Genomic DNA, 18,880 nt, shown 5'->3' on the forward strand with positions numbered 1-18,880 from the left:
TTCTGGTGAGAGGAGGCTCAGCGTATAGCCTTTCCATCAAAAAGCAATTTAACAAATTAAGAACCTCTACTCCTGCTGAGTAGAGTATATTTCTTTTATAACCGTTTGATTATAATAACAATGCTTCCTTTATCAAGGTAGGTAGTAAAATCAGAGCAATCTTAAGATCAGCTCTGGAAAGCAGACAATTGTATCGATTCCTCCTTCACTACAAAACAACCAGCTAACCCAAATAAGTAGTCGGTGCCAAATGTATTGCATTTTCCATAAGCGATAATAACATTTATTTCATTTGATAAGGATTGGATGGGTTTTCTCTCTCCTGAGTAATTGTACATATCTTAACATTTCCTCGTAATATTGTCAAAGGAATTAACTTTTCAAATCTTTTTTTTAAATAAATATTTTATTGATTTTCAATAATTAAAATACAAAAAGAAGAAAGTTTGTGCATAACTGTGACCATTTACATGACATATTACTATATTTCACTTATACTCTATACATTCTAACTAAATTCAATCCTACTTTATCTAATTTTTTTTTTCTATTCTCAATCCATTTATACCATTTCTCCCATATTTTTACAGACAGATAAGATTTTTTTTTTTAATTTGATTTATATGCCGCCCTTCTCTGGAGACTCAGGGCAGCTTACAATGCGTTAAGCAATAGCCTTCATACTTTTGTATATTTATACAAAGCCAGCTTATTGCCCCCACAAACTGGGTCCTCATTTCACCTACCTTAGAAAGGATGGAAGGCTGAGTCAACCTTGAGCCTTGGAGAGATTCGAACCAGCAGTAAATTGCAGGCAGCTGTGTTAATAACAGGGTGCGTAGACCACTGTACTATCAAGGCTCTTGATAGTTTTGATATCAAGGCTTTGATATCAAGGCTCTTGATAGATTTGAAAAGTTATATGGATTTGGAATATTATATAACTTTTCAATTCTTATCTTTCTGTCTATCCATCTGTTGGAGTAAAAATGGAATTGTTCTTTTAAAAAAGAAACTTACTTGATATTCAAGTCAAATGCAAACAATTATAACCGAGCAGCAGTGTAATATTTGATTGTTAAATCAGTTGGCATTTTACAGAAAACTGAATCCAACGCCAATTAATTTATCATCCTTCCATGGATTTGGTCACAATATTGTCAACTGAGGTGCAAATGAAACCTTCTTGAAGGGTTCTTGGTGGTCTCTGAGCTTGGTTGTTTTCTTGGCAGACCTTTTATTACCAAACTAGGTGACATCATCAATGCTTGTAAGGAGTGGGATTTGCTCTCAAGTTATATTCTACTGACTTGCCAGTGTTGGTGGGTCTTGGAGGTTCTTTGACTGGGCTGTTAACATCAAGATTAATATCAGACCAGCTATCAAGAAGTAAACCATACCCCACTCAAAGAACCATCAAACAAGCTAACAATAAACAGCCCTACCAAAGAACCTCCAAAATCACACCCACCAACATTGACAGGACAAGTCACTAGAATATAAAATGAGAGCAAACCCCACTCCCTACCAGCACTGATGATGTTACCTAGTTTGGGTAATAAAAGGTCTGCCAAGAAAACAACCAAGCTCAGATATCACCAAGCACCCTTCATTTCAGTCTTGTGTTACAAATACTCCCCTTTATGAAACCACCTTGGATGTGGTAAAATTCTTCTAGCAAGACTAAAATTTAAGCCTTCTGTGCATTTGGTATTAGGAAGGGAAATAGATAGGGCAAGGCATTAAGCGATTAGACATGGATGAGCAGATGGGCTTTAAAAAGAGATTAATTAAATGTAAATGCATAAAATAATTGTGTGAAAACAAGATTTAACTTTCCTCACATGTAATAACTTGGAAAGAGGAAATTATATGGCTGCTGAAATCTGGCTGGCATCAAGAGAAGCTGATAGATCATGAACAAAAAAACCTATAAGGCATAGAAGGCTGTTGTAAAAAGTTTAGATTAATGCTGGTTTTTTAAGCCAATTTTGATTTTAAAAAAGACACACCTAAGTGCTAATTATTTATAATTTGGGGTGGCTGAATGTTGCACTGTTGCACTGGGCAATCTTTCTGGCATTAGCATCGTCTTTAGCAGCAGTTGTTACACAGAATGGTTTGTAAGCCACTCAGAAGGTTGGAATCAAAGTGTGATACCATGAAAGCTGGACTGATTATTTACTGAGGAAGAAAAAGAATCCAGAGATCATTTAATTTCCTCAAAAGCCTGGCCTTTGTTCAAGGAAGATAATGCCAATTAATGGCAAACTCTGGAGGATAAAAGCAGCTGACTGGGACTGGCTATCTCGATGTTTGGAACAATCGAATCTTCTCATGTAAGGATTCTGTTTTCATTTATTTATTTATTTATTTATTTATTTATTTATTTATTTATTTATTTATTTATTTATTTATTTATTTATTTATTTATTTATTTTTTATTTATTATATTTCTATACCACCTTTCTCCCGTAGGACTCAAGGCGGTATACAGTCAAGAAAAATATAGACACACAAACATCATAAAATTGCTAATTAAAATTATTACTTAGTTTGGTCAATTAAATAAAACCCAGAATTAGATAACATTTTTAAAAAATCATTCACATGTTCATATGTTTAGCCCCGCCTGTTGGAACATCAGGGTCTTGAGGGCACGGCGGAAAGCACGGAGATCAGGGATATTCCGTATCTCCGGGGGCAGTTCATTCCAAAGGGTTGGAGCCCTCACAGAGAAGGCCCTCCCCTTGAATCATGAAGTCTCGAGATTGTGAAAGATTTCCATTTCTGCATAAGATATTTCTAGAGCAGGCATGTCAAACTCGATTTCATTGAGGGCCGCATCAGGGTTGTGTTTGACCTTGGGGGGAGGGGCAGGGGGGCATGGCCAGCTTGACGTCACTCATGTCAGGGGGCACCTGTGGTGGCCCGAGCGCTTTGCCGGTGAAAACGGGCTCCTGATCTCCATTTTCAGCTGGGATGGCTTCTTGCAACCCTCTGCCAGCGAAAATGGAACTCGTGTGTGTGTGGGGGGGGGCTGCTCCATTTTTGCTGGCCCAAGCATCACGGGCCAGTCCTTTGCTGTTTCCAAGGCAGCCCCGCAGTCCAGATCTAAGCATTCCGTGGGCCAGATCTGGCCTGTGGATCTTGAGTTTACTCTGGTTCCAACTTTGGATTGGCAGTCTCCTTCTTAGCCTAGTACAAGGTTTTTGCTGGAAGCAAGATACTGTATTTTTTGGAGTATAAGACGCACCGGAGTATAAGACTCACCTTAGTTTTTGGGGAGGAAAATTAGAAAAAAGCTGATTGGCAGATGGATCAGCCTCCCGGAATACCCCCAATCAGCTGTTCCCAGAGGTGAATCTTAGCAACAGGTTCCTTGGTTGTGAGCTCTGTGCCTTGCTTTTTTCCCTGCCTCTGAAAGCCTCTGAAACAGAGCTTCAGAAAAAAAGCCTCTGAAGCTCTGTTTGGGGGTATTTTTTCTGAAGCTTTTTTTCCTGTTGCTTTTTTCAACCTCTGAAACCTCCATTTGAGAAGCTGGGTGGGGCTACATTCGGAGTACCCAGATTTTCACCCTCTTTTTTGAGGGAAAAAGGTACATCTTATACTCCAAAAAATACGGTATATAGAAATGATTCTGCTGGACCTCTTAGCAGCTCTTGTATTACTGACCAAGGATGAACAACTATGGCCCCTTTATGACCTGAGAACTTCAACTCCCAGAATTCCTGAGCCAGTTGAAATCCAAAGGTCATAAAGGGGCTGTGCTCACTTCTGAACAACCTTGCTGGATTGAGGCAAGATCCTGGGGGAGGTTTATTTTATTTTTTTTATTTATTTTGTCAAACATGTATAACAAGAATAAGTATAAACATGGATATTAATACAGGAAATGGGTACGGATAAATGGGGACAGTAGGACAGGGACGGAAGACACGCTGGTGCGCTTATGCACACCCCTTACAGACCTCTTAGGAATGGGGTAAGGTCAACAGTAGACAGTTTAAGGTTAAAGTTTTGGGGAGTTGAGGATGTAACAACAGAGTCAGGTAATGCATTCCAGGCGTTGACCACTCTGTTGCTGAAGTCGTATTTTCTGCAATAGAGTTTGGAGCAATTTACCTCGAGTTTGTATCTATTGTGTATTTGTGTATTATTGTGGTTGAAGCTGAAGTAGTCATTGACAAGTTGTTGTGTGGTGATTTATGTTTCTCCTTGTGGATAGATTTTAGACAGTATGTTTGGGGAATCTTCCTTGACTTTCATCTATGAATCTGGTATTTCAGTATCTGCACAAAATCACTCGGAGAAGCCACTTGATTTCACAAACTCAGTTTCTTTATTGTCAAAACACAAAATCTTGTCAATTACACCCTGAGAAAGGGGGCAAAAATGGGAAAAGCAGGCAGGGAAGGGACATTTCTCAAGAATTTCTTCCCCACCTCCCAATAAACTACAACTAGCTTTACTATGCTGTAGCTACTCAAAATAAGAATTTCATGCAGGTTTTTTTTTTTTTTTTTAGATTTTTAAAAAATAAGGCAGCAAATAAACCCACGTTTTACTTTTACTAAGTACTCCTAAGGGCGCCAGGTTGGTTCCATGGGCAAAGATTAAATATAGGTTTCCATTTAAATACACAACACAGTTACACTTCGTTCACAGATCTAGAAGGGATGAGTAAATTATAAAAATGATTGTATCACCTGCAAAGTTCCGGTCCTTTTATTTTCTCAAATGGGAATACACTCATTTCTGGTGAAGAATATATAATGGCGATTTGACATTACTGTTTGGATCTACCGTATAATCTTCTGAATTTTGTTAAATTCAAAAGTTGAAATTATATTCCACCAGTCATTTTGTGTCTTTTTAAATCTCCCTGCTAAATTTAGCAAGATTCCATTCAGGGTGCAAATCTTTAACCCGCTGGGAAAAAGAACAGTCAAAGAAAGAAGACTCCATTAGTAGCCACTATCTCAAAGCACAAGGAGTCTTTCAAAAGGCTCAACTGATTAAAATGTAGGTAAGGAAGGAGCCATGGAGACATAGAACTTTATCAAAGGAAGCCACACTTCTTTTTCTATGCCAGTTGCTCTGTCACATTTGCTTAAATGTCTTCTGGTTTGGAAGTGTGGATAGTTGGCCTGTTCCCAAGTCACATACTCATACGTTCAAGCTACGGGCTGAACAGGACAGCACAGAAGATAACTGACCAGTGAAACATCAGCTTTCTATCTCAAGGCAAATGTGTTTATGTGGGAGACAGAGAATAAATGTCACCTAACAGCATAGAAGTTGGATCAAAATCCCTTCCCAACTTAGAGTAATTAAGCAGCCCAGTTGCAGCTATGTAGATAAAGGGGTGAGGAGTCCTTGGTACTCTCTGAACCTAGTTGTCTATGGAGATTTTCAATCATCCAGACCAATTGACTTTTCAACAGGCAACTGCACTTCCTTTGTTTTTGCTTGAAGACATTTCGCTTCTCACCCAAGAAGCTTCTTCAGTTCTGAGCCTGGTTGTTTTCTTGCAGATGTCTCATTACCCTAACTGGGTAACATCATCAGTGCTAGTGACTAGCATTGATGATGTCATGTAATTTGGGTAATGAAACCTCTTGCAAGAAAACAACCAGGCTCAGAGAGCACCAAGGACTCCTCATTTCAACCCTGAGCTACAAATATTCTCCTTTGTAGGCTTGCTTGGTTTTTGAAGACTGGGATTAACTAGTCCAAACTGGATGTATCTCCTTTAGTTTTCTTCACAGGAATATCCAGCAACCATTCTTTGGGTGAGAAAAATATATTTCATACAGTCCTCAGCTAAAGGCAGAATGTGCATGATCTGATCCTGGCACTCTACCTATTTATCTGTGTACAGAAATACCCGGCAATTCCCAAGAATCTTTATTGTTTAGAAATTTCCACTAGTTTATTTTGATTGGTGAGTGTGTCCTCCAGGACTGTGTTTCTAAAGATGTTCCTGCAAAAATGGCACTACATGCAGCTGTCAATTTCAAGTTGTACTGTAACAAGGAATGAAATAGAAAACTCAGTAATTGAGGACAACAAAAGTAATCCCGGCTGAAGCTTCTTCCTTCAGGGTGAGATTAAGAAACAACAGAGCATTTCATTTCAAGAAAGATACAGCGAAAGATGCTTTATAAATAAAGGGGACAGAATCCATAAATGCACCTGTTTGATGTTACAGGCTACTGGAAGCACAAACCACTGTAAATCAAATCACTGCCCCAGATTTAAATATTGGTTCATACAGCACAAAAATTATCAGAAGAATTTACTTCCAGGCAGATGATAATAGTTTTGTACTAGGATTAGATTTACATCCACATCTTTACAGAATCTCTTAGTTTATGTAGGCGAAGAGCAGGCGGAACTGGTGAGTGGAGTTAAATGTGTCATCAGCTTAGAGTTGTTATGTTCCCAGAAGCGGTCCAAGTCTAAATTCTGTTGACACTTCTCGCCAATTAAGTACTGAATTTTAGTTGACTATGTTCTTCTGTGTAGGCTTGAATAAATTTTCTGTGTTGCAACTTAACTTATGGTCCTGATCTTTTGTACCTGACAGCTAATGGGTTATATTTTATACTCCTGGGACCACATTAATCTTTTAGAGTGTCTCTGAATCTAGATGTATAGTTATCCTCGATATATTTGTTCTTTGCGAGCACTGTAAGTAAAGAAACAAGTGCTCGTTTTCCTTGCATACAAGTGGAGAAGATAAAACACCAAAGAATTGAATCTAAATTCAGCCAAGTTAAAAACTGTTCTTTTTTCATGAACTTGCAAGCAATTTTCCAACCACAGATTGGTTTCCTCTTTTCTCAGCCATACAAGGTGCCCATCCACACCATCTAATCATCTCCTTGGCATACCGTTGGTCACTTTTGCCCTTCCTTTTTTCTCTGTGGTTACAGCCTAGAAAGGCAGTGTCCTCCCTTCTCTCCTTTTCATCATTCAATGAAAAGCGCCCTCTCTAGTCACATATTTTCTATGGATCCGCGGTTTAGCAGATAATAGTTCTGGCTGCAACCTCCATCACTTTGCAAAAGAAAAAAAAAACTCACACTTTTTGCATAAACCTAACACATGCAGAGCGATGCAGCTTAGGAGTGGCTTAGCTCAGCCAACATGGCATATCTTTTCCCTCTTTCACTGCAACCTCCTACGGCCGCAAATCCAGGTCAGACATGGCTTCCAACTTGGGAAACAGGTGGAGATGTCAGAAGGTCAAACTTGATCAGTGGCTTGGCAATCACCCGAACCTCCTCATTTAATGGGTTGGATTTTAAGTTCACACACTGCAGAGACCCCATGGAAGCAAGTTTCTCAACAGGAACATCTGTAGGAAGAAGAAACGTAACGTCAAACGCAATTCATCTACCAATGCTTCTTTTAAAAGTGAGAAATCGGTTAATGTTGCTAACAATCAAGATATATATTCAATATATTCAAAACATTAATTTGAAATGCATCTGAGGAATGTAATGCAGAGACAAAGCTAGTGATATTTTTATATGCCTTCTCTGCAGAAGGCCCCAGGTTCAGCCTTGGACACCTTTAGTTGGGCTCCGAAAGACATTACACCAGGGTATATCACTGCCAGTCAGCTATTCAGATCAGTGGTAGGTTCCTCCTGGTTCGGTCCGGTTCGGCCGAGCCAGTAGCGGTGACGATATGATGTCACCGAACCGGTTCTCCCCCCCGCCCCCCAACCCCCCACATTATTCTTACCTTTTATTTGGTCCCACCCCCAATCTATTGCTGCCTCCTGAGTCCCAGCTGATGACTAGAGGGAAAAAACCTGTTTAAACTCTTGCCGTGGGGCTTCAAAGGGCTGTCCTACAGCTGATCAGTGTTAAAAGCAAACAAATGAGTCGGGTCGTAAGTGCGAGGACCTTCCAGAAATGACTCTGACCAGCTAGCCACGCCCACCTAGTCACATGACCTCCAAGCCACACCCACAAAATAAGCCACGCCCACAGAACCGGTAGTAAAAAAATTTAGAACCCACCCGATTCAGACCAAGGATTGTCCCCCCAAAATATATTTAAGGATTCATTACATAGTCTCCTGTTAAATTTACATCCCTACAGAGTTAGGGCAGGTGCAGCCACCCATGGATAGGAAGGCTATAACCTGGACTTCCAGGGAAGCAATGACAGATTAAAGACAGTTTTGCTTTTGACAGAATTGATGACTGTCACAGAACAAGGCACCAATAGGTGGATTGACACTTCAAAACATTTCCCCAGATCAGGGGTGGGTTCTAAATTTTTTTACTACCGGTCCTGTGGGCGTGGCTTATTTTGTGGGTGTGGCTTGGGGGGTCATGTGACTAGGTGGGCGTGGCTAGCTGGTCAGAGTCATTTCTGGAAGGTCCTCACACTTACGACCAGTCCTCGCACTTACAACCCGACTCATTTGTTAGCTTTTAACACTGATCAGCTGTAGGACGGCCCTTTGAAGCCCCACGGCAAGAGTTTAAACAGGTTTTTTCCCTCTAGTCATCAGCTGGGACTCAGGAGGCAGCAATAGATTGGGGGTGGGACCAAATAAAAGGTAAGAATAACGTGGGGGGGTGGGAGGGCGGGGGGGGGGAGAACCGGTTCGGTGACGTCATATCGTCACTGCTACCGGCTCGGCCGAACCGGACCGAACCAGGAGGAACCCACCACTGCCCCAGATAAAGGAGAGGAGCTGGGATCACCCATAAATTCTCTACACAGTTGCTCCCTGCAAAGAAACCATAAAATAGCAGTCTCCTACAGGTTTGTATTAGTACCTGATGTTGAGAATGATTGAAGGCAAAAGCAAAAGGAAATTACAGAGGATGAGATGAGATTTGGGCAAACCTTGGAAGATAGTGAAGGATCAGGAGGCCTGGTGTGCTATGGTCCATGGGATTGCAAACAGTGGAACGTGACTTGTGACTGAACAACAACAACACAGGTTTGAAGCATTGGGAGCTGTTATTAAGACCAGTTGCCTGCAATTACTGCAGGGTTCGAATCTCGCCAGGCTCAAGGTTGACTCAGCCTTCCATCCTTTCTAAGGTAGGTGAAATGAGGACCCAGTTTGTGGGGGCAATAAGCTGACTTTGTATAAATATACAAAAGTATGAAGGCTATTGCTTAGCACATTGTAAGCCGCCCTGAGCCTCCAGAGAAGGGCGGCATATAAATCAAATTAAAAAAAAAAAAAAAGGACAGTCAACTTTGTTCAAGCTGCAGCTCGGAGCCTTCAAATGAAATTAATTTGTTGGAAACTCTTTCAAGAGATTAAAGATGAAGATTTTTTTATCTGTTGTTGTTTCTAAATGAATGTGTATTGAATAAGTTCAAATGATGAGGCTTTAAATATTTGTTTATACATAAGAGATAAGATACGGGGTATAGAATTTTGTTGTTGTGTTTTTAAAGAAAATAAGCTACTGTGTTAAAAATAAAGAAGTATGAACCTGATTTACTTCATTAAAGTTAATATATACATGTTGTTATTTCTGGTAACTCTTAATGGAGTTTTGCTGATTTAAGATTGAATGATAAGGCTTTATCATTTGTGTACAGATAAGAGGTAAGATATGCAATGAAGAGATCTTTGCTTGAACTCAAGGTGCCTTTTCAAGTGGCAACTGGACTTACTTTGTTTTTCTTTGAAGATATTTTGCTTCTCGTCCAGAAGCTTCTTCGGTTCAGTTGCCTTTTGAAAAAGCACTTTTGGGACCAAGAATCTCCACAGACATTTAGCTATATTTGGTTGAAATGTTAGAGATGGTGATAAGTTATTGAAATTGTCTTGATGAAAAGGGAAGTCATTTATCTTTTTTTCTTGTTTCTGATTTCTTTGTTGTTCTCTTCACTTTTTTTTACTTTTTATATTTTTCTTCGTCTTAGTTTTAGCTGTGTATTTTTCAACTTTGATAAAAATTATTATATATAAAAAGGCTGTAAGCTAATTCATGCATCTTGAAGCCTGAAGTGAATGCTAATAATGTAAATTAAACTAAGCCAGATTGACTTTTGGTTTAATTTAATAAAAAGCAGCTTTCTATTTTTCTATTAAACTCACATACAGATGGAAAAAGCACCTCTATTTAAACAGAATCCCTCAAACCTCAGATCATACTTTGAAACAAAAACTTTAAGTTTGAAATAAGTATTTAAATGTTTTTATAGCCATGCTATGGACCTAAATATTTGTAAGTAATTTTTAGTAGTCTGAAAAATACTTGGTTTTGCCCTGTGATGTGAAAACAAATTTGTTCCTACTGATGAGTTTTTACTCTTATACTCTGTAATAGATTGATCCCCTTTCAGAATGCCAAGGTCTCCAGCATATCCACATTGTCTCAAGTGAAAAACCTACTTAATGGAAAAGCGAATTTTCTCCCATCTTTATGTAAATTCAGTGCTTTTGTCTGGCTTTATCAGTGTGGTACAATCTGTTCTAAAAATCCTAGTTGTTATTACCCTTTCTGAGGATTTTTTTACACCAAAGAAATGATTTAAATTGAGCTAGTATGCATTAAGCAAAATGAACTTGGTAAGTACCTTGGATGGGTGACTAGATAATAATCCCAGAATTGTAAACTAGACTAAAGGAAAGAAATAATCGTAGGAAAAAAGCTTATACATTTAAATTATTTATTTTTTAGGATTAACAATTCTTTCCCATCAATTTGCAAGCAATAGACATAATTTGAAATAAAGATACAATACATATTGCTAAAGAAATAAACAAGCATATATCTCAGGCTTAATCCCCAAATGGCACTTGGTAGTAATAATTTTTTGGGATAAGGCAGGGGTCTGCAACCTTAAACACTCAAATAGTTATTTAGACCCGTTTCCCAAAGAAAAGAAAACACCGGGAGTCACAAAAACCTTCCCGTGCCTGACTATTTCTTGAGCAACCACAAAACTAGCATATGTAGTTGAAATAAATGTTGTTTTCTTCTGAATCTTATTTTTTTCTTGGATTTATCCATGATTAGCCTACTGGGGGGTTGAAAAGCTCAATAAATCATGTGCCGGTGGGTGTCACACATTGGCGGTTGTGACACATATTTTGAGTGACGGAGAGCCGCAGCAGAAAGGTGAAAGAGCCACATGCGGCTCCAGAGCCGCAGGTTGCTGACCCCTGGGATAAGGGAAAAAAATCAGTGCCAATTTCCTATTATTGCCTTTTCATTAGTGAGCTAGAGCAATTTGTAGATAAAATACAGGTTTCTAATTATATAATTATGGAAACATTTCACCATCTCGCTATTTTAGACTGTATTGCGAGAAAGACAGTTAATTATGTTTCAATCTGGTTGTTAATATAGATAGATAGATAGATAGATAGATAGATAGATAGATAGATAGATAGATAGATAGATAGATTGATTTGTGGCTTGCTTTTACGACAAATTGCTTTTATTTCGGAAAGTGACTTAAAACTCTAAACTATTGCTGGGTTTCTCTTTCAACATGAAAGAGCAGGAGGGTGGGAACAAAGATCAAAAGTAAAATTAATAAAATTACTGTTTTGAAGCATGACAGTCCTACCCAAGGTCCAAGACAGTCCTACCCAAGAACCCAAAGGGTTCTTTGTATCTTTTATGGGGTTGCTTGCATATACATTATGCATACTTGCACATTTATGAGTTTTTTTTCCCTCGGGGATATCACGTAGGAATCCTGCAGTGAAATATGCATCTTTTTTTTCCCCCACTGAATATCAACATTTTTCAAAAATAGGAACGCTTTTGCTAGGAAATGAGGAGGAATGGGTGAAAATTCTTTATTTTTATTTTTTAGGGCAGCCATCGCTACCCAATTAGAGAAAACCTCCATGGAAAAGGGGGCGGGGAAAGCAAATAAAGTTGTGAATTAAAATGAAACATTCTTGCATTTATACAAAGCTAAAAATACATGGCTTTTGCTTTGCTCACTTTTGAAGACTGGCCTTTCTTTATTTCAATTGCAGTAAATATTGCCTGCCCCACTTTGGACTTAGCAGTTTTATCAGGTCAGAGGACAAATTCTGAAAGAAGCTTTCTTTATTCCCTCAAATTGGAAAATCATTTAAGGGCAGGAGTTATCCAAAGCTTTTTGTTGACCACTGCAGATTTTTTTTTTTTTTAAGTTAAAGGAATCAAGGGAAGTGACAGGTTATGGATGGCCTTTCAGTGCGCTTTCAAAAAACACATATTAAAACAGAGGACTCTGGGGCAAAGTATCCTTCAAAAGCTGAAATAGGAAATCAGAAAGCTCAAGCTGGAAACGGGTTAGAGTTGTTTAGCAGATGAGAAAATGTATGCCTCCCAAATTAAGGAAGGTCGTAGTAGAGCATAAATAGTAGAAGAACATTTTTTTAAAAATTTATATGCCGCCCTTGTCCGGAGACTCAGGGCGGCTTACAAGGCGTTAACCAATAGCCTTCATACTTTTGTAATCAATAAATATTTCCTATGTCCATTGGAATTTTGTCAAGAATGTGGTTGACTCAAGACTCTGATAAATCCCCCTTTGCTAAAAAATGAGACTGAAAAAGAAAGATGCAAGATATGGGCTTTGCATTTCACAAAGTGTTTTGTACTGATAGTAGTAAATTGCTCAACCTCAATTATTCCTTCTCTACTGTCACTCCTAGATTTTTTTTTTAAAAAAAAGATCAGCTGTGCTAGAGATGCTCTTGGTCCCAGAATTTCAGCCAAATTTCAGGCAAATTCCCCATTCAGGTGGCCCTCGCCTTACAACCAGAATTAGGACCAGAATTTCCATTCCAACAACAAGGCGGTTGTTACAGGGGTGGGTTCTACTTACCTTTACTACCGGTTCGCAATGGGATCACGTGCACCCGCTTGCTTTGCTTGTGCGCGTGCCTTGCTTCTACACATGCGCAGAAGCTTCTGCGCATGCGCAGATCGCCAATGACAACATCCGGGGTGGTGGGCAGGGCCTCCCGCCGGTTTTACTACCGGTTCTTGCGAATCAGTCTGAACCGGGAGCAACCCACCACTGGGTTGTTAAGTGAGTTACGTCCAATTTTACAATAGTTTTTTTGCTACAGTTGTTAAGCGAATCATTGCACTTGTTAAGGGAAACCTGCAGTCATTAAGCAGATCTGGCTTTCCCCATTGACTCTGTCAGAAGGCAGCTGGGAAGGTCACAAATGGTGATCACATGACCTGTAACCAGTGGTGGGTTGCTCCCGGTTCTGTCCGGTTCTATAGAACTGGTAGTAAAATCGGCGGGAGACTCCGCCCACCCGCCCGGACATCATAAATGATGATCTGCGCATGTGCAGAAGCGCGTGGGTGGCCCCGTTGCAAACTGGTAGTAAAGGTAAGTAGAACCCACCCCTGCCTGTAACCATTGTAAATACATGCTGGTTGCCAAATGCCCAATTTTTGATCATTTGACCCTAGGGGTGCTGTGATGGTCATAGATGCAAGAGCTGGTCATAAGTCAATGTTTCAGTGTTGTTATAATTTTGAATGCTCGCTAAATGAATGGTTGTAGGTCAAGATGACCTGTATATAAGAAACCAGTGGTTCTCCGGGTCCGCTTCAAGGTGCTAGTCCTCACCTATAAGGCCCTTCATGACTTAGGTCCGGGATATTTGCATGACCTTCTCCTGCCTGCCCCTCACCGTCCTGTTCGCTCACATAGGGCTGCTCTCCTCAGGGTTCCGACGGCGAGCCAATGTCACCTTGCTGTGCCCAGGGGTAGGGCGTTCTCTGTGGGTGCTCCCACCCTCTGGAATGAATTACCTACTGAGCTCCGGACGGCTCCTGATCTCCGCTTCTTCCGTCGGGACTTGAAGACTTGGCTTTTCAAACAAATAGGCTGAGACTGATTCCGGGTTTTATTATTTACTACTATTTAATTATTTGGATTAAATTATGATTTTATTGTACTTGTTTCTTAACTTGTGTTCGCCGCCCTGAGTCCTTCGGGAGAATGGCGGCATATAAATACATGTAATAAATAAATAAATAAATATATGGATAAAGATGAGAGCAGAATCTATTCTCCAAGACCTACTGCCTCCCTCTGAATATGTAATTGCCAACATCCTTGTCTACTAATGAGAAAAAATGTGTGTTAGAAAGCAATGGGTCCTCCAGGAGTTGCCATGCTAGAAAATGCTACAGACAATCCGAAAGAAATAAATTTAACTATCACTCTGGAGAATTCACTAAGTTCTTGCGCTACTTGGAGGGTGAGATCTTCCTTGTTATGAAACAGCCATATATTAATCCTAAAAAATAGATTTACAGTTTATGGGGGTGTTATATGAGAAGACAAGAAAACACAATGGATTATTTCTCATTAAAAACACTAAAAAGCCTCAGATTTCTTGAGCTATATTCATTATTTCAAGAAAAAAGTTCTGAGACTATCTATTAATTCTATAGAAACACATGGAACAGATCAGATGCTTTAAACAAGCCCATGAACCGAAAAAGCTGTACCTTGCTTGTCCATCTTAATCCCTAATATGTTTATCTAACCCCAGATACTTTGTGGGGAGTGCGGTGGCTCAGTGGTTAAGACGCTGGGCTTGTCAACTGGAAAGCCATCAGCCCAGGCTCGAGACCCGAACACCACGTGATGGGGTGAGTTCCCCTCCTTGTCCTAGCTTCTGCCAACCTAGCAATTCGAAAGCATGCAAATGTGAGTAGATAAATAGGTACCACTTTGGTGGGAAGATAACAACACTGCGTGATGTCATGCTGGCCACATGACTGCGGAAATGTTTTCGGAGAGCGCTGGCTCAATGGCCTTGATACGGAGATGAGCACTGCCCCCTATGTTGGCAACAACTAGCAGAGTAAAATCTGCAGGGACCTCTCTCTCTGTTTACCAAACACTTTGTATATACATTTTTTTAAAAAATCAGTCACACTGGATATGGTCTTAGATCAATTTAAAAAAAACTTGGCCAATAGCACAGTTTGGTCTAGCGCTCAGGCACCAGGCTAGAAATCAGAGAACTGTGAATTGTAATCGTGCCTTAAGTAGGAAAGCCGAGTAGGTGACCTTGTGTTCTGCCCCAGCTACGGACCCCAAAGAATGCAGCACACATAAAGTCTGTACAAACCTTAGTTTACTAAATTAAATCATTTTTTTTCCAAACAAAGGCTGTTAATTAACTTTCTTAACAGCCTACAAGAATCCAAAGAATAAATAATCTTAATTTTACTATAGTTGGCAGAAGCCAACCATAAGCAATTTGCAGGGAACTAAGATCAAGGCACGAAGGAGAGTAAACAAAGTTGTTCCCTGCAAATTGCTTCAGTCGGTGTTCCTCCTTAAATAGGCTAAGGAAGTGGTCAATTAGCCCCAAGCCTTACTCTTGAGGAGATCTCTGTTCTGTCCCAGTCTCACACACGCACTGTCGAGCGTCAAGAAGCACTCGACATCGTGTCCATGCACCAGCAGAACATGGATACCCAGCTGGAAGGGGGGGGGGCTGAGCCACATGGGTGATGGTGGTGGAATAGGCTTCCGAGTAGGCGTTTATGTGCACGGGTGCCTTATGGGGTCGCGTGGGATTAGCTTACCACTCTGAGAACACTCTAGAAAGATGACGACGTCCCAGTAAGCCCGGAGGAAATGAGGAAGTACGAGACCTCCCAGCTGAGTGTAATCGGGAAAGAGCTATATAAGAACTCGCTTGCAAGGGCGTGACAGCTGCGTCTTTGTTTTGCTATGTTTTGCATTCCGGTTTCTGTAAGAGCTGATTGCCACGATTAAATGAAGATACACCAGCTTGGCTTTAAGCGTGTTCTTTGAGCGTGGACACAGTCCTAGGGGAGCCGAGACGCACACCAGCAGTCGACCAAGAGTTAAAATAAACCAGCAGACAAGAATTTTCTTTGATAACAGAATTGGCAGCAACCCAGTGGCTGCTTGCCAAAAGTTTTTACTTACAAAGGGAGGTTTATCTCCTCCGACCGAAAACATCAAAGTAAGTCCACAAAAGCCAAAGAATAGTCAAGTCCAGTCCAAGAATCAATCCAAGCAGAGCATATAACAAAGTTCCAGAAATGCAGAATGACTTGCTAGCTTTCAGTTTTGTCCGTCACAAAACCTGAATGGCCACCACACCCCCTTTTATCCCCTGTGGGGTATGGTCCAGAGACTCATCTTAATCTCTGGCACACCTTCTTCTCTGCTGCGCGCGCTTGTCTTTCTGACACTGTCGGGGATCCAGCCAAGACTTATCTCCGTCGCTGTCTAACTGCGGCTACTCGGAAGTGCCTGGCTCCTGGCCTATCTCTTCTCCTTCAGAAGACACCTGAGGCATTGCCAGAGAGGAGGGTCCTGGAGAGGGAGGCCTTGCCAACTCCTCTCCTTCACTTTCGGAGTCTTCTCCCTCCGATAAGACGGGCTCAGGGGTCGGAGTCACAACAATCTCCTCCTGAGGAGCCACTCCTGCCTTTTGCTGGCTCTGCACGCCCGTGCATCGAGAAGAGGCTCCTCCTCTTTGTCCTCTTCACTTAAGGGAGCTTCTGGAAGTTCTGAAGGCCCTGGCTGAATCCCCGCCTCTGGCACCACATCTTCTCCAGCCTCATTGTCCGACTTGAGTGCCAGCTGCACAGGCTGCTGGCGCAGCACCACACCAGCCTCCTCGCTGTCTGAAACAGCCACCAGCCACACAGGCCACGTGCGGGCCACAACACTTTGGTCTGGTTACTCTCTATCAGCTCAACTTACTTACCAAGGTTGTTATTGTGGAGGAGGAAGAAGTACAGGTAGTCCTTGACTTACAAAAATTCATTTAGTGACCAAAGTTACAGTGGCACTGAAAAAAGTGACTTAAGACCATTTTTCACACTTACAGGTGTTACACCATCCCTGTGATCAAGTGATCAAAATTTCGATGCCTGGCAACTGGCTGATATTTATGACAGCTGCAGTACCCCAGGGTCCTGTGATCACCTTTTGCAACCCTATGACAAGCAAAATCAATGGGGAAGCCAGATTCACTTAATCACCGTGTTACTAATTTAACAACTGCAGTGAATCACTTAACAATAGTGGCAAGAAAAGTGGTAAAATAGGGCAAGATTCACGTAACAACTGTCTTGCTTCGCAACAGAAATTCTGGGCTCTGTTTTGGAAGTAAGTCGAGGACTACCTGTATTATAAGTGTGCTTGCTATCTTGATCAAATATCTTATAAAAACAATAAAGGTGGGAAATAAATAAAAATATGAAGTAATGGAGGTTTTTGTTGCGTGAAAAAAAAGAGACTTTCTTTTACTGCCAATTTTTTTCCTCAAAACTGCCCACCCCAATGCTATTTTTCTTGTTGAATAAATTAGCAGTTTGAGGCCCCCTTACAAATATCTGCATGTCAGGTACGGCTGTGAAGAAACACTGAAGATACTCACTGAGTAGTGTTAATCGGTGTATCTAGCCCTGATTCATCTTTCACTAAAGGCACTTAAAAGAATAAAGCTTCACTTGGGGGAATGGAAACAAAAGAAAATCCCAATAGATTTATTTTGAGTAGATTATCACTACCAAAACAGATCTTTGCTTGGAATTTTACTCAGCCCTTTGCGAGATATTACATTCACACCCCTCCTTAATTGTAGAGTTAAAACGGACCCGGCTTGCCTGAGGCCAAAAATCACATGCTGGAAAGAGGAATTAAACGCCATGCAATAAAAACAAATTGAATTACACAGTTATTTAAACAATGCCTGAAGGCTATCATCCTCATGATGCTCTCTAGTAGGAAATCTGTGGCCATGTGGTGAGCTTGATTTTTTTTGCCAAGTCTTTCAAAACCGGCCAAAACTAAGAGAAATCAGGGATGGGTCGCACAAAAAAACCAACAACTCTTCCTCAATCAAATGGCTGAGGATGGCTTGGCCTAAAACTCTTCTTATCCTTCTGTAGAAAGTTAGCACCCACCCCTCTTTTAGAAGAATGAAAAATTTTGAGAAATATTTAAAAAAATTCAGGATAAAATATTTCCCCTAAAAGAGAAATAAAAATATTAAGGGAGAAAGAAACTCAGAACCCCTGCTCCCTGCCCCACCCAAACAGATTTGGGAATCCATTACTCCCTGCACCAAGGTCTGAACAAAGGTACAATAGGAATTGCCCAGCCACAATAGGAATTGCCCAACAAGCCCCTTCATTGCATCAGCCAAACTTCAACCAAGCTTAGCTCAGACAAACTCCTAGGATTTGTACATGGCATCACAGGAGTCTGACAACAGCCAGTAGAATACATGTTCTTGCCAACAGGAACAGGAAGTTCAAGTGCAAAGCCCAAGGAAAGGTATAAAAACCCCTCACTCTCAACTCCATGTGGTCAGCTGCCCAGAATCATGAGCCGCGGTGGCGCAGTGGTTAGAGTGCAGTATTGCAGGCTACTTCTGCTGATCACCGGCTGCCAGAAGTTTGGCAGATCGAATCTCACCAGGCTCAAGGTTGGCTCAGCCTTCCATCCTTCAGTTGTGGCCCGCCAGCGGCCTGCGCAGATTGTGGCTGATCCCAACGACGAGGAGGCTAGTGTGGTGTCGCGCCAGCAGCCTGTGCAGCCAGCGCTTGAGTCGGACAGCGAGGAGGCTGAAGAGAATGTGGTGCAAGAGGCAGAGACTCAGCCAGGGCCTTCAGAACCTCCAGAGGCTCCTTCAAGTGAAGAGAGTGAAGTGGAAGAGCCTCTTCTCAATGCTCGAGCACGCAGGGCTGCCAAAAGGCAGGAGTGGCTACTCAGGAGGAGGTCTCCTCGAGAGTAAGGCTTGGGGTTAAGTGGCCACTCCCTTAGCCTATTTAAATTCGCACACAGATAGCAAACGTTGCTGGAAACAACGTTTGGTCCTACGCAGAGTATTTTGA

General features: G+C 41.1%; 1 protein-coding gene across 4 annotated transcripts in view; it reads right to left on the reverse strand.

Moving 5' to 3' along the window:
• Nucleotides 1–4,319: 4,319 nt before the first annotated feature.
• Nucleotides 4,320–18,880, reverse strand: part of LRRC20 (leucine rich repeat containing 20) — a 102,805-nt gene continuing 88,244 nt past the window's right edge. For all 4 annotated transcript variants that reach the window (XM_034426008.3, XM_034426007.3, XM_034426009.3 and 1 more), the window contains one exon: nucleotides 4,320–7,366. In XM_034426008.3, the coding sequence (XP_034281899.2) occupies nucleotides 7,209–7,366 (158 nt within the window). In that variant the 3' untranslated portion in view covers nucleotides 4,320–7,208. The remainder of the gene's footprint in view (nucleotides 7,367–18,880) is intronic.

The sequence above is a fragment of the Pantherophis guttatus genome, chromosome 6 (genome assembly GCF_059756535.1).
Source record: "Pantherophis guttatus breed Tessera chromosome 6, ASM5975653v1, whole genome shotgun sequence".
In the NCBI taxonomy this organism is placed as follows: domain Eukaryota; kingdom Metazoa; phylum Chordata; class Lepidosauria; order Squamata; family Colubridae; genus Pantherophis; species Pantherophis guttatus.